Raw genomic sequence first — 16,692 nt, forward strand, 5'->3', positions numbered from 1 at the left:
TTACTTTACAGCATTTTTTCACACCTGCCTAAAACTTTTTGCACAGTACTATATATATATATATATATATATATATATATATATATATATATATATATATATAATATATATATATAGTTTTTGCTCAAAATAGCCAACTTCCCAACATTTCGGTATGTTTAACATACCTGTGTCAAGGGAAAGTGTGTTTGAAAACAGTGGAGCCACTCACAGGCTTCTGATGCCATGGTAACTACACTCACTTATTTCTATTGAAATCTGTTAATGTGCTTGTGGTGTCATTTACTACATAGTTGATGATGTAATGATCTACTATTCCTTTCTATTTAAACCTTCAGGCATACTGAGTTTATTCATCCATTTATTTTCCTTTATTCTTCTGTATTGTATATTATCTCATTTTGTTTCTTCTAAAACTATAAATTTTAGGCCATTGATTTTATTTTTTTGTAAACTATTGTAACTATTGCTTTGTGACAGTGATCCACTATGAAAGGGGCTATATAAAATAAATATTGATTGATTGATATTGATATATACATACATATGCACACACATGCAAACAGCTTTATAAAGCAGATTCTCAATGCACAAAGGCCTCTGCTGACATGCCCTGTCTTCCAGTACCTACCTTCAGTTTAATTCCTTTTGCAGCTGCATACCGGCTAACAGCTGCACGCTACAATTAAGATATCAGTTTAGCACTGGATAACACACACCACTCACAAGTTCAAAGAAAATGCTTCCCAGGTAAGAGTGTTTTTTCAACACAATAGCCGCTGTAATATTTCCTAAAATGCATTTTTCTTAATACGCACGCTTGTCAAGTCCAGAGAGGGACAGGTTAATTTAAGAAGTTAATCCTGGCTCTGACAGGACTGTCTACTCATTATAATCTTCATCAAACCACAACAAGACTGTCCGGCTGCTTTGCTCCTCATGCCTATCTGAACTGCGAAATCCGTTTCTTAATCAACTCACAGCTGACACAGCTAGAAATTGTACACAGAGGTGACATCTTTATGACGGCACACATCAAAGGGCTCCGTGGTATGAATGTTTTCTTAATCTTCTTTACAGACTTGCATTGGCTGCAATCCCATCTTCTGACACAACGGGTCCCTGTTATGAGCACGGCCCTGGTCGGATTTCATTAAACTTGTAAACCACCTCTGTTTAGGAATGGTAATTATATTATCAGTTAAAAAGCACTGGTATTTACTGTAGATCTGCGGTGGTTTCAGATTGGGAAAGCTGGTTTGACGTTAATCCAGGCAAGAAGGCAGAATAGAGTCTCTAATATTGACTCTTCCACTCCTGGCCTTTGTTCTAACAGTTCTCAGGTTTGACTTTCCTATACAGTGCATTAAATATATTAGTTACTGTATGGTATGCCCTATTTTTTTTAACACATATTTGCTTACTGTATGCCTATCAAACACTATTTAGGCATCAATATACAGCCAAAACACAGCATGAAAAAAAGCTAGTTATAGTACATAAGAGATATACTTTTTCATATAAGTGATTTATAAGCAGGGAAGAATCCAGCAAAGTTGTCCACACAGGAGGTGCATTTTCGTGGTTGCGTAACATTCATTTATTATCATAAACTATAGAACTAAAAAAAAAAAAGAAATGCCAGACATGTCTGTTACAACCCATAGAAGCTGATGTTGTGGTTTTGCAATAGTGTTGCAGAGATCCCTCTACTTGTAACACTTATGAATTGCTCTTACACCCCCTTGTGCCTGTGCTAAGGGACTACAAACTAATAGGAGCTCATGTGTTGCCTGAAAGGATGCACTGTGTGGAAACTAGCGAGTGAAAACGTGTGCATTTCATTACACTGCCAGCTTGCAAAGACACAGTATCAATACACTACGCTTGCTGATCTCAATCTAACTAGACTGAAGACAGGTGGGAAATACAGTGCACTGTATCTCATCGACTCAACAATGTGCTGACTTCCCAGCACATTGTTGAGTCCTTCCCAGTTTACAATCGAGTACCAATCCATGGCAATTAAGTTCCGCACGCAGCCGACTGGAAAATGATTTCACTCTTGCCTCTTTAAAAGGGAGGGTGTCAGTACTGGTTAGAGTGAAGAGGCGAGGCACTGTCTTTAGCAATCCTTTATTGAAGATAACAAGGTGGTTATGTCCACTGTATCGTATGAAACATCACAATATCATACTGGGAACTATCAGTACAAGAAAGGACTCGAGTTCCAATCCACTTGTGTACTCTCCATCCCCCTACCCTACAACCCAGACAAGTTCCATCACAGGATACAGAATACACCTGCTAACATTATTTATTTCCATTATTATTATTATTATTATTATTATTATTATTATTATTATTATTATTTTTACATTTGTCATTTACAAGGCTAAAATCTATGAATAAATAAAATATATTGTGGCAATAATTATACTGTATACCAATAATCAGATACACAAAAAAAAAAAAATCTTGGGGGGAGGTGACTGTAGGCACTAGTGCGCACAAAGGATGACTTTTTAAACTTGTTCTTCTTTTTTAAACACAGGCAGTGTTCTAGCACACAGAGCTAATTAGGAGCAGAAAGACAAGGAGGATCAAGAATAAAAACAATGACAATGAACTCCATTTCATACAAAGCAATGAAAGACACTCAGCGATTAACATCATAATGAAATAACAGATTAAACAAGAAAGACATCTTTACAAGGCATCCCCAGCACTGTCTATGTTATTGTGTACATATGAATACATTCATTGTTCTCCTTAGCCCCAGTGTCTGTGTCTTGGATACATATTTTCCCTTTCCCTCAAATCATCATCACCACCATTACCTGGACTCAGTACATGCACATCTCAAAATCATTCAATAAAATCAAGGTTATTGCAAAAATAGAATCAAACTAGGAATCTTCAAGTACCTTACATTATATACGAACCATTTTTTTGTACCACGTCCTTTACAGAATAAACAGAGAGTCACGGAACCACTGAAAACAAATTGCTGGTTTCTGGGGTTTTCTGCTGCAATTTCTGTTTTCAGCTCTAACACAGTAAGCCCATAGCTTTTTGCTTATATATATATATATATATTATATATAATATAGATATATATATATATATATATATATATATATATATATATATGTTACAATATATGCAAATCAAACAATACCCATATTATACAAGACTTCATCTTGAAGCAAAAAAAAGTGTAATTATAATAAAATAAACTAATGAAATTATCATATAGAAAATCCACATGGAAAACAAGAATGAACCACAATTTACAATATTATAAGCAAAAGGCAAGTTGATTGTGAGAACCAACTTCTGCATCAGACGGGGAGAGACAGAGTAAGAGAATGTAAAGGCAGGGAGGGGGTTGAGAGAAAGTAGTAAGAGAATGAGAGGGACTGGCAGACAATTTCATTTGACATTATGGTGAGCATAACTGAACCTATTCAGCTTGTCCCAAAGGTTCTGCAGAGAGCTCATACAACCTTTACTGTGCACATGCTTAGAAAACACGTATGGGAACTAAATACCCTATCATATTATGTGTATAATTTTATTTATTTTGTTGTTTTATGGCCAGATGCAATTATGTCTCAAAAGCCAGCGGTAGGTAGACAACATCTAACACAGTGCAGAGAGAAGATGCACAGGGATTGGGTAACATGCATGTTTCCTCCGAGACAGGACGGGGCAAAAGCTCTCAACCTTGAAACCCTACAGAAGTGATGCCCCTTTGAAATTTGACATGCACATGTCCTGTGACAGGAGAATGCTTGCGTCTGCCCAGTGGAACTGGAGTCCCTGGCACCCTGGCTTACTATGGATCTCTCCTGCCCGACAGGTGGTACTGTCATCCAACAGCCGGGTATCCAATGGCATTTAGTAAAGTCCAGGGTGTGCAATCAATACTGGATATAGTAGTGGCAAATCTTTTTTTTTTTTTTTTTTTTTTTTTTTTTTTTTTTTAATTCAGAAAACACAAAACAAACAAAACTGGTGTAAAAATGTTTTTTTTTTTCCCAACTTGTATGCTCTTCCATGTGTCCGGACATCCGCCTCACCTAATGTTAACCATCCTTTGAGTTTTCTCCTTGGTATTGAAGGAAAAATGTAAATAAAGATTTCTTCTGCGATAATTCATTCAGAACATTCTTTATTTAATTTTTAATTCTATCTCCCTAGACTACCAAGGGTCTTCCAGATCTCCGGCACTCTGGGGAGACGAAACAAACAGAAAAGAAAATTGAAAAAATACACACACGATAGATGCACACACACACAAACATACATACACTCCATTCTCGAGCCTTTGAAACACTGCAAAACAGTTATAAAGCAACATTCAATTCAATAATACATTTTTCTTGAGGCTCATTTGTTTTTTTCATGCAAATCTCTTTGGGTAAGCCTGTACATCTTAGCTGAATACAACGTTCTTCCCCCTCTTCTCTATGGACAATATAAAAGATTCATTAACCACTGAAGTTTTATTTAGTTCCGAAGTTCCTATTTAAGGGCAAACCTTGTCTACAGTAAGAAACGATCTGTGCACTCAGTACTTCAACATGGTTCACATTTCAGTGATGTAGCATATGGTGCTGCAATGTGCGAATAATAAAACTGAAAACACACCACTTTTTCTGCCAAATTCCTTAACCTCAGGAAATACCTGGCGGCACACTTTTCACTTTTACACACGCAAGACCAGGCAGCATGTATTCTCAAAATACCCTGTTCTTCAGAGGGAGAAATGTCTTGCTTTGGTTGTTTTTGCACATGCGTGTATTTCTCATGAGGCAGAAGGCATGACCAGAGTATCAATATGTAGTTCAGAGGGCGGAATGGAAAGAAACAGGACAGGAGCTTTAGATTGTGCATGTCTGAGAGAGAGCTGGGTGTGCCAGTGCACCAGGGTTCTGTGGCTCAGGCACCTGTTCTCCCTCATGCATCCGTTCCATTTCCTTGAGTAGATTCAAGAGAGGCAGGCAGAGAGGGTCTGAGAGCAGCAACAGGTCTGCAGTCACGGATGAAGTTTCAGTTGCTATGGCAACACCACAATACACAAGATGTTTACATTAGACGTGTTGAATGCCAAAGGCATGCCATGGACTGATTAAATCAGCTTCATACAAATGACTGCTTGTCAATCAGACCAGTAATGTGATTAAATATTAAATTAATACTACAACCATCCCAGCTTGCATGCATTTTAATAAATAAGCACAAAAAAACAAACAAAAAAAAACAATAATGTGAAGAATTGTGCTGTTGAATGAAGCCATAATTTTATTAAAACCCTGAAAAGAACCCTCTTTGAAAACAGCATGTTAATGCTGTATAGAGTTGGGAAGGGGTCTCTCTCTCTCTCTCTCTCTCTCTCCTCTGTGTGTGTGTGTGTGCGTAATCTCCACTTCATAATCATATCAATCATTTTCCAAAAATAAAACATGAACCAACAACCCTGAGTATATCTTGCTGGCAACAGAACAATGGGACGACTATCACAAGGACCAACTCTGACCATCACTGAACTCAAAGGTCAGATTCACAAAGCATTATGAGCAAGGAAGGTGGTCTGCGCCTTGCCCTGGTCCTTGTGTTTTCCCCAGGATGCGTGTCAGTGTCTCAGGGCTGGCTCGCAGTGTTCTCCTGGGGGTTTCTTGCTGGTGCTGAAGGAGCTGCTGATGCTTCCTGGGCTGCCCTCTGCTCTCCAGCTAGCCTGACATTAGACGGCTCCTCCTGCACAGCTGGCCCGTAGTTGCCCCTACGATTAACTCTGAACTCTCGGAAAGCAGCCCGCAGTTTGCCTTTTGTCCAGCCGTCCTCTGCTTCAGGAGGGTCCTTGTCAAGATTTAACACCCCAGCATCAGTAGACAAACCAGTTTATAAATCTTAAAACGGAGGTCCCGTGCGAGACAGAGGTAACCCCAAATAAAGAGCCCCCCACCCCACCGCTAGAGATCATTTAGGTTATTCCTCCATTCCAGCAGGGAACCCACCACATTTATAATCTTTCTATAAAAATCACACATTTGCAAAAGCGGCACAAATGAATGTTCTCCTTAAAAGAGAAACTGTCTTTGAACTTGTCACACACCTGGGCTACTACAAAGCCTGTACCTAATTACTTCAGACTGCAGCGTGCATTAAAAAGGTCTGTTAGTTTTATTATCATCATTCTGAATTTGAACAGAAAATCTCTTTCATCCATCAATACAGCCGACGGGAAAAAGACTCAAAACATCAAAAGCACTGGAATCCTCTTAACTGTTGGATGCTGTGCGCTCACATCCTCTCAATTGTGAATATTTATGCTGGTGCTCTTTTGCAGCTGTTTCATTGTAATCTTAGCACAGAGTACAGCCCTCCCTGTGAGATTAATGGTAGCCCTGGCAGCACCTCTATCCAGATGGGGAAGGCAGCAGCAGTGTCCTAGCCTAGCTGCTGTGATCACTATGCAGAAATGAAAGAAATTAAAATATCCTGGGATATTCAATTCCTTATGAAGCACTCTGCTGTAGCCATCGCAACAGCCCACCTTGCTGTCATCTATTGCTATCATTTCAAACTGCAGCTTGTTTTTTCCAACAGTGTTGCAAACCACTCACAAAAAGCAATCTTAATTTATTTTTCTTTTAAATCACATTCTGTACTGGGTGTTGTGATTGTTGTTGAGTTGAATGACACATTTAGGGATAGCAATAAGACTCCCATTGCATAGCAATTTGATCCATTCCTGGTTTTACTATGAGTTTAGTAAGACACACCTGCGCTTGTTATATATACACTGGGGCTAACCAAGCACAAAATAAAAACTGGAATGGGTGAAACCATTTTTGCTTAATTAATATAAAACTGGAAATCTTTCAAACACCTAGACAGTGCTTCTGTGGTTTCTTTATTACTATTTTACTTTTTTTTTTTTTTTTTTTAAGTTATTACTATTTATTTATTTTTTACAAATAATGGTGCATATTGCATTCTGGTATAAAAATAAATAAGTACATACCCGTTTCTTTTGAAATCTATATTTTTTCAATGTTTGTATATATGCTCATTATGAAAATAAAGCCTTTCATGCTTAACTTTCCAATTAAATACAGTGTTTCTGCGATGCAAATGTTAGATATGATGTTCATGAATAAAACTTTTGAGTTCTATCCCATAGTATGTCTTTCATTTTCATAACGAAGCAGGTTAAAAATGTATGGGTCAAAGTGACCCACGTAGCGGTTCCAGGTAGTTTGAAAATACAGCAGTTGTAGTGTTCATTTATTTTACCAAAGGTTTCTTTCCCATGATGTTAAAGTGAATGTAATGGGAAAGGTATTTTGATTTATTGATGTTATTATTCCCTCTCTGCTTTGAATTTTTCATACTACAATAATTGACGGAACCACGGGGTAGGCAAGTCCAATGCAGTGCTAGCCAAGGCTGTCAGATCAATTGCCTTGCTTATTAGTATGAGTATATGTATCAAAGGTTTCACTTTCTTTGGGATGAACATCTTTAGATTTTCTGCATGGTTTTAGATAGATAGATATAGACAGACAGACAGACACAGTTCCAGTCAAAAGTTTGAATGCACCTGCTTGAAACCAGGTTTTTCATGATTACCTATGCTTTTAACTATATAAACTTGTCTATAAACACTTAACATTTCATTATGATACGTGTACTTGTATACAAAAAATTAATTTTTAAATGAAAATGTAAATCTTGTCAATTTAATGAAATGATCACTCAAGGCAAGGGGATTTCAGACTGAAGCCCAAGTCAGTTAAAAGTCTGAAATGTGTATAACATGGTGTTAGAATACTAACCTAAGTATAAAAGTGTCTTTGTTAGATGTTCTCTGAGTTAACTAGCATGTTACCTAATTAACCTTTTGTCACCAATTATTGTTAACAGGTGAAGGTCCATGATTACTATAATATAGGTAGCATAGGCACAAGTTTGTCATTCCTGAATGTAAAGGAGCAGAAAATGGCAAAATACGCTCAGTTAAGCAAAGAAAAAAGACAGTCCATAATTACTTTAAGAACTGAAGGTCAATCTCTAAGACAAATCGCAAGAACTTTGCAAGTGTCTGTAACTGCTGTGGCCAAGACCAAACGATTTGAAGAAACTGGCACTCATGAGGACCAAACAAGGTCAGACAGGCCAAGGGTGACCTCAGAATCAGAGAACAAGTTCATTCGAGTCACAAGTCTGCGAAACCAGCGATTAACTGCCCCTGAAATACAAGCTCAGCTAAATGCTACTAGAGGTACAGATGTTTCAATATCAACTGTTCAGAGGAGATTGTGTGAAGCTGGCCTAACTGGAACAATTGCTGCAAAGAAACCATTGTTAAGCGTGCAGAATAAGAGGAAGAGACTTGCCTGGGCCAAAAAACATAGAAATTGGACGTTTGAGGAGTGGAAGTCGGTCTTATGGACCGATGAGTCAACATTTGAAATATTTGGGTCCAACTGCCGAGTATTTGTAAGACGCAGAGAGGGTGAGCGCATGAGTTCTGCATGTGTGGTTCTCACTGTCAAGCATGGAGGAGGCATTGTCATGGTCTGGGGTTGCTTTGCTGGTGATCTTTACCAAGTCCGTGGCAAGCTCAACCAGCATGGCTATCATAGCATACTTCAGAGGCATGCCATTCCATCAGGATTCCGGCTAGTTGGGCAGTCCTTCATTCTTCAACAAGATAATGACCCAAAACACACTTCAAAGTTGTGCAAGTACTATCTGGCGAAGAAGGAAAGTGAAGGACAACTCAGTCTAATGACCTGGCCTGCCCAGTCTCCAGACCTCAATCCCATAGAACTTGCATGGGACGAACTGGACAGAAGAGTCAAAACAAAGCTACCCACAAGTGCCCTACATCTCTGGGAATCGCTGCAGAAGAGCTGGGAAGACGTGTCGGATGATTTCCTGCTGAAACTTGTTAACCGAATGCCTCGTGTTTGTGAGGGTGTTAAGTCAACGGGTGGCTATTTAGAGAAATCCAAGATTTAGAGACAATTTTCAGTTTTCTTGAACATTGCTTTGATACTCCTTATGTTTTGTTTTGTATATTGTAACATGTTTTCATTTTCACGTATTTACAGAAACGCATACGACGTAAAACATTGTCAGTTATGAAAAAAAACCTAGTTTCCAGCAAGTGTACTCAAACTTTTGACTGGTACTGTGTGTGTGTATGTGTGTGTATATATATATATGTGTGTGTGTGTGTGTGTGTGTGTATATATATATATATATATATATATATATATATATATACATACACATACATACACACACACACACACACACACACACACACTTGTAGTCAAACGTAGCGAAAGTTTTGCTTTTGTGGATAAGGAAAAAGAGTTACAAGACTAGATATCTATAATGATTTTTTTCACCATTTTTATTTTGCAAAACTCCAAAAATGCGAATTCAAAAGTATTCATACCCTTTAATGCTATGATAGTATTGTCTACAAGGTGCTAGAAATTTCAATACAGTAATGCAGAACCTAATTCTAGTCTAAAAAGTCTAGAAAATGCTGGATTGTAGGTTAGGCATAGGATGATTGCTCTCATTACCAATAAGTAAATATGGGAAAAAATAAAGAGCTATCTGAAGACCTTAGGCAGAAAAAAAATTGTCAGAAAGCTGGAGGAGGATACAAGAAGATTTCCAAGCATTTGAGTATCCCAATTTCAACTATTGTTTCTATTATCAAGAAGTACAAGACTCAAGGGTACCGTCACAATGCTCCCTCGGTCTGGAAGAAAGAAGGTTCTTTCAACAAGAACAAGTGGAAGAATTGTGAGGAAGGTTAATAACAATCCCAGATTGACTGCCAAAGATATTCAGAGTGAATTGGCTGCAGCTGGGACTGGGGTTTCCATTTCACTCACAGGTTGAGTATTGCATGGTGAAGATCTCAATGGTCGCAGGCCAAGGAAAAAGCAACTCTTAGGAAAACGTCACAAGGACAATCGCTTAAAGTTTGCAAAGCGGCATCTGAATGATGGATATGAGTTCTGGTCAAAGGTTTTGTGGAGTGATGAAACAAAAATTGAGCTAGAAAAGAAAAGAACACCATACTACTATCAAGTACGGAGGTGGTAATATCCTTCTATGGGGCTGTTTCTCCTCTAATGGCACAGGAATTTTAGTTCCAATACCTGGTGCAATGGATTCCATAGCACACCAAAAGATACTGGCCAAACATCTGAAACCATCCACTACAAAACTTGGTTTAAAGCGCAACTGGATATTCCAACATGACAACAATCCAAAGCACACATCAAAATCTACTTCAGAATGGTTAAAGAAGAATAAAATCAAGGATCTGGAATGGCCTAGTCCCACTCTAAATCTGATTGAGAATCTCTGGTATGAGTTGAAGGCGGCTGTGCACAAGAGAAGTCCTCTGAATTTGAATGAACTGGAACAATTTTGTGTTGAAGAATGGTCAAAAACAACTAAAAAATCATGCCAAAAGCTAACTGACAAATATATTAATGGTTTAAATGAGGTTATTATCGCTAAAGGTGCCTCAACAAGCTATTCGTTAAATTTTCCTTGTCAGGGTATGAATACTTTTGAACATTTTTGGAGTTTTGCCAAAAAATGCTTAAATGAATAATTATAGACATCTATTTCTTGTACAGAATTTCTGCAGAATTACAATTCTTGAATAACAACAAGTTTACTGCACTGTGTTTACTTTTCTTTTTAAACAGCTGAAGGGCTTTTTCCCAAAACGTCCTGAAAATAAGATTTTTTAATCTTTTAAACTTTTTCCTTTTTCGCCAGATAGTTCTTGCACAACTTTGAGGTGTGTTTCGGGTCATTATCTTGCTCAAGAATGAAGGACTGCCCAACTTGCCTCTGAAGTATGCTATGATAACCATGCTGGTTGAGCTTGCCATGGACTTGGTAAAGATCACCAACTCTGTCACCAGCAAAGCAACCCCAGACCATGACACTGCCTCCTCCATGCTTGACAGTGAGAACCACACATGCAGAACTCATGCGCTCACCCTCTCTGCGTCTTACAAATACTCGGCGGTTGGACCCAAATATTTCAAATGTTGACTCATCGGTCCATAAGACCGACTTCCACTCTTCAAACATCCAATTTCTGTGTTTTTTGGCCCAGGCAAGTCTCTTCCTCTTATTCTGCACGCTTAACAATGGTTTCTTTGCAGCAATTCTTCCAGTTAGGCCAGCTTCACACAATCTCCTCTGAACAGTTGATATTGTAACATCTGTACTTCTAGTAGCATTTAGCTGAGCTTGTATTTCAGGGGCAGTTAATCGCTGGTTTCGCAGACTTGTGACTCAAATGAACTTGTTCTCTGATTCTGAGGTCACCCTTGGCCTGCCTGACCTTGTTCAGTCCTCATGAGTGCCAGTTTCTTCAAATTGTTTGATGGTCTTGGCACTTGCAAAGTTCTTGCGATTTGTCATAAAGATTGACCTTCACTTCTTAAAGTAATTACAGACTAAGTCTTTTTCTTTGCTTAACTGAGTGTATTTTGCCATTTTCTGCTCCCTTACATTCAGGAATGACAAACATGTGCCTATGCTACCTATATTTATAGTAATCATGGACCCTCACCTGTTAACAATAATTGGTGACAAAAGGTTAATTAGGTAACATGCTAGTTAACTCAGAGAACATCTAACAAAGACATTTTTATACTCAGGCTAGTGTTCTAACACCATGTTATACACATTTCAGACTTTTAACTGACTTGGGCTTCAGATTGAAGTCCCCTTGTTTTGGGTGACCATTTCATTGAAATTGACAAGATTTACATTTTCATTAAATTACATTTTTGAATGCAATTGACTTATGATTATCAGCTTATATAAGTACATGTATCACAAAGAAATATTAAGTGTTTATAGACAAGTTTATACAGTTAAGCACAAATAATCATGAAAAACCTGGTTTCAAAGTGTACTCAACTTTTGACTGGTACTAATTATATATTATATATATAAAAATTTGTTTATTTTCATTTCAAGTACAAACATTAACAACAAACTGCCCTTTCCCTTGTATCTAGTACTTCCACTCTATTGTAGCAGTCCTGCAAACAAGCACATGCACAAAGGTGTCTGTGTGGCCTCTGGTCGTATAATTCAACATTTTCATAAAAAGCTAGATAAGGAAGTAAAGACTTGGTTACACCTTTGCAGCGAGCAGCTCAGATATTAAAAAGGGCAGTGCCCTGTCTCAATTAGCCTCACAGTGCACAGGAGCTCAGATATTAAAAAGGGCAGTGCCCTGTCTCAATTAGCCTCACAGTGCACAGGAGCTCAGATATTAAAAAGGGCAGTGCCCTATCTCAATTAGCCTCACAGTGCACAGGAGCTCAGATATTAAAAAGGGCAGTGCCCTGTCTCAATCAGCCACACAGTGCACAGAGGATCAGAACAAATTTAAATTGGAAAGCGAGACACTCACCCCATCCTCATCCCGGTGTGGGTTCAGCCTGCTGTACACGGCTTCAATTACACTGCGCCTGCAAACAAGTCAGAGACACATCAGAGAGCATCCAGGGTGTTACTACCTGACAGCTGTGGTTTTATCATTGATGTTCATGAAGCTCCAAAACCGATAGGCTAGCCAGGGTATATGTGCATTTCTACTTATTTAACACACAATTTTTACCCCCAGTTTATAATGTCTAATTTTTTTTCCCTCACCGCAATGGAGAAACAGTTCTTTCTGGTTTTGCCTCCCTAACCCGCAGACGCTCCAGAGTCATTGCGACGCTCCCTCCGGAATCCCCAGTGAAGATGCTCCCCTGCCCTGACTGCACAACTCACCCTTCACTCCACACAGCTGTGCTTTTACCAGGTGAGCCACTCAGGTACCCCTGCACTCCCCTGACTGCACGACTCACCCTTCACTCCACACAGCTGTGCTTTTACCAGGTGAGCCACTCAGGTACCCCTGCACTCCCCTGACTGCACGACTCACCCTTCACTCCACACAGCCGTGCTTTTACCAGGTGAGCCACTCAGGGACCCTGTGCATTTCGATTTTTATTGAATTTTCATTTCTCACAGCATACAGAAATATGGGTGGGTGGGGATAAATAAATAAATACATAACTAAGAACAATTCAAAGACTTCTTTACATCTTCAGATGGGTACATGAGAGTTGATAGAGGCTGGCAATCGTGTACCATGTTAGCAGGAGGCATGTTTGCTCACAGCTGTTACACTTCATTTCATTCGCAGGAACATCAGAAATCTGTCAGCCTGGAACAGTAGGCGCTATAAACAGCTCTCCTTCACGAGGCTCTGCTACGCTTTAGACACACCCATCTCCACATACCTTCTGCTGCGGGTTTGAATGGTAGAAAGCAGGGCAGATTGAACTCTACCTACAATTATTATATAAATGTTTTCACATGCAATCTGGGTCTGTCACACAAAGAGTACAAGAGAAAATACTCTCATCTTGATTAGATGTAGCCACCGAACACTTAAACATATTAGTCATTAAATCGATAAAAAAAACAAAGACAAAAAGCTGGTAAGGTATTTAATCTGTACAGAGCAGTGTTTCCCAGCCCTGCTCCTGGCGGCACACCGTGTCTGATGGGTTTCGTTCCAACACAGAGCTCAATTGCTTAACTGAACCGTATCAACAAACAATCAGCTTGAAAATAACGGGACAATGCCCAGTTAAATCACTTTATTAGTTCAAAGAAGGGTTCAATTAAACAACCGAGAGCTGTGTTGAAACAAAAACCAGCAGACACGATGTGCCATTGTCGTTGACATTCTGAGTGCAAGATCTACACTTCTGATCACAACAAGTTAACAAACGTTAATGGATTCCCTACCCGTTTTAAAAGCATGCACTTGAACGATAGAACCACTTGTAAACTGCACTGACCTGGGATATGCAGCTGTTTATTTATTTCCCAACTTAAACACTTTCTGTTGTTTATCCTCTTTATATGACACCTCTACAGTAGTTTTCTTTTGAAACACCCAGTACAAGTCATTTATTTTCCCTTTATGCACCCTAGTATTTGAACACTTAGAGACAGATTTATTGAGCCACCTGTTCACTAAAATGCACCACTTTTTGTGAAATGAAATATTAAACTTACACAACTAACACATTTTAAATTTTTATAGAAGTTGTTTGTTATTTGTTATGAGCCTTTCATTCAATTTAAATTAAAACAAAGCATGGAAATCTATATTATAGTGTAGCAATCTTAATGAAAACAGAACCAACATCCACTTTCTTTAAAAATAAACAAACAAACAAACATCCTCATCCTTATGTGTTTTTCCTAACTGAGAAGTCGTCCATTCTGGCCAGTGTTCTAAGTGGAGCCCTTCCTATTAAAATGTTCTATGCAGGTAATATGATAAAGCAGAGCTCTGTACAGGCTGGTCGTACTTGCTGGCCAGGCCTCCTCCTGGGGGCAGGTTCGGGATGATCTCCACAGACAGGTTGCGCATTACATGAACCAGGTCCGGAATGCCTTCCTCGCCAGACTTCTCAATGATTTCTGGAAGAAAAGAAAGAAAAATCCTTAAGCAGGAGCCTCCATTTCTAAAGCCAAGCCAAGGATTTTAAAATGAGCCAGAAGCCTACTTGCTAGAAATGCAGAACAGCAACGGGTGAGACCCAAGGCCCAAAACTCACTAAGTATGTTGACGTACAAACAGGTCTTTGAAAGAAGAACAGTGATGCTTTGATCAGGTTTTGGATTGTTGTTTCTGAGCTCAGATAGCTGACTGCCTCAGTCTACGGATAGAATTAGAGGGTCCAGTGTTTGAGTGAGCTTGCGAATTAAACTCTTTTGCATGTACAGTACTGTGCAAAAGTTTTAGGCAGGTGTAAAAAATTTTGTAAAGTAAGAATGCTTTCAAAAATAGACATGTTAATAGTTTATATTTATCAATTAACAAAATGCAAAGTGAGTGAACAGAAGAAAAATCTACATCAAATCTATTTGGTGCGACCACCCTTTGCCTTCAAAACAGCATCAATTCTTCTAGGTACACTTGCACATAGTTTTTGAAGGAACTCGGCAGGTAGGTTGGCCCAAACATCTTGGAGAACTAACCACAGCTCTTCTGTGGATTTAGGCAGCCTCAGTTGCTTATCTCTCCATGTAATCCCAGACAGACTCGATGATATTGAGATCAGGGCTCTGTGGGGGCCATACCATCACTTCCAGGACTCTTTGTTCTTCTTTACGCTGAAGATAGTTCTTAATGACTTTCGCTGTATGTTTGGGGTCGTTGTCATGCTGCAGAATAAATTTGGGGCCAATCAGATGCCTCCCTGATGGTATTGCATGATGGATAAGTATCTGCCTGTACTTCTCAGCATTGAGGAGACCATTAATTCTGACCAAATCCCCAACTACATTTGCAGAAATGCAGCCCCAAACCTGCAAGGAACCTCCACCATGCTTCACTGTTGCCTGCAGACACTCATTCGTGTACCGCTCTCCAGCCCTTCGGCGAACAAACTGCCTTCTGCTGCATCCAAATATTTCAAATTTTGACTCATCAGTCCAGAGCATTTTTCTGCACCCCGGTTCCTGTGTTTTCGTGCATAGTTGAGTCGCTTGGCCTTGTTTCCACGTCGGAGGTATGGCTTTTTGGCCGCAAGTCTTCCATGAAGGCCACTTCTGACCAGACTTCTCCGGACAGTAGATGGGTGTACCAGGGTCCCACTGTTTTCTGCCAATTCTGAGCTGATGGCATTGCTGGACATCTTCCGATTGTGAAGGGAAGTAAGCATGATGTGTCTTTCATCTGCTGCAGTAAGATTCCTTGGCCGACCACTGCGTCTACAGTCCTCAACGTTGCCCGTTTCTTTGTGCTTCTTCAAAAGAGCTTGGACAGCACATCTGAAAACCCCTGTCTGCCTTGAAATTTCTGCCTGGGAGAGACCTTGCTGATGCAGTATAACTACCTTGTGTCTTGTTGCTGTGCTCAGTCTTGTTATGGTGTATGATTTTTGACAGTAAACTGTCTTCAGCAACCTCACCTTGTTAGCTGAGTTTGGCTGTTCCTCACCCAGTTTTATTCCTCCTACACAGCTGTTTCTGTTTCAGTTAATGATTGTGTTTCAACCTACATATTGAATTGATGATCATTAGCACCTGTTTGGTATAACTGTTTAATCATACACCTGACTACATGCCTACAAAATCCCTGACTTTGTGCAAGTGTACCTAAGTGTACAACTGATGCTGTTTTAAAGGCAAAGGGTGGTCACACCAAATATGGATTTGATTTAGATTTTTTTTCTGTTCACTCACTTTGCATTTAGTTAATTGATAAATATAACATACTAACATGTCTATTTTTGAAAGCATTCTTACTTTACAGCATTTTTCACACCTGCCTAAAACTTTTGCACAGTACTGTATTTGAGCCCCAGAGGGGAGTGTGTTTCAATTCTGTTAGAGGACAGTGTTCAGCCTGGTTTCGCAGACAGATCAGGACTATCCTTGTTTGGTAGTGCCAAATCAAATGCATCAATGGGCGTGGGCTTGCATGTTAAAGAGCTATGCACACTAGACGCAAACGAGCGAATAAAAAATAATTAAAACTACTGCTTTAAACTGAGTAATGTACAACGCAAGCGAATATAGAAATACATA

General features: G+C 39.2%; 1 protein-coding gene across 7 annotated transcripts in view; it reads right to left on the reverse strand.

Moving 5' to 3' along the window:
- The window catches only part of ppm1ba (protein phosphatase, Mg2+/Mn2+ dependent, 1Ba), a 77,437-nt gene that overhangs the window by 5,263 nt on the left and 55,482 nt on the right, over positions 1-16,692 (reverse strand). For 4 of the 7 annotated variants that reach the window (XM_041251418.1, XM_041251421.1, XM_041251420.1 and 1 more), the window contains 3 exons: positions 14,466-14,577; positions 12,500-12,557; positions 4,271-5,865 (listed from right to left, as the gene is read on the reverse strand). In XM_041251418.1, coding sequence (XP_041107352.1) covers positions 5,650-5,865; positions 12,500-12,557; positions 14,466-14,577 — 386 coding nt within the window. In that variant the 3' untranslated portion in view covers positions 4,271-5,649. Of the gene's footprint in view, positions 1-3,848; positions 4,238-4,270; positions 5,866-12,499; positions 12,558-14,465; positions 14,578-16,692 lie in introns of those variants that run through there. The other 3 variants (XM_041251423.1, XM_041251417.1, XM_041251422.1) reach the window with 3 other exon arrangements.

Source organism: Polyodon spathula, chromosome 5 (assembly GCF_017654505.1).
Source record: "Polyodon spathula isolate WHYD16114869_AA chromosome 5, ASM1765450v1, whole genome shotgun sequence".
In the NCBI taxonomy this organism is placed as follows: domain Eukaryota; kingdom Metazoa; phylum Chordata; class Actinopteri; order Acipenseriformes; family Polyodontidae; genus Polyodon; species Polyodon spathula.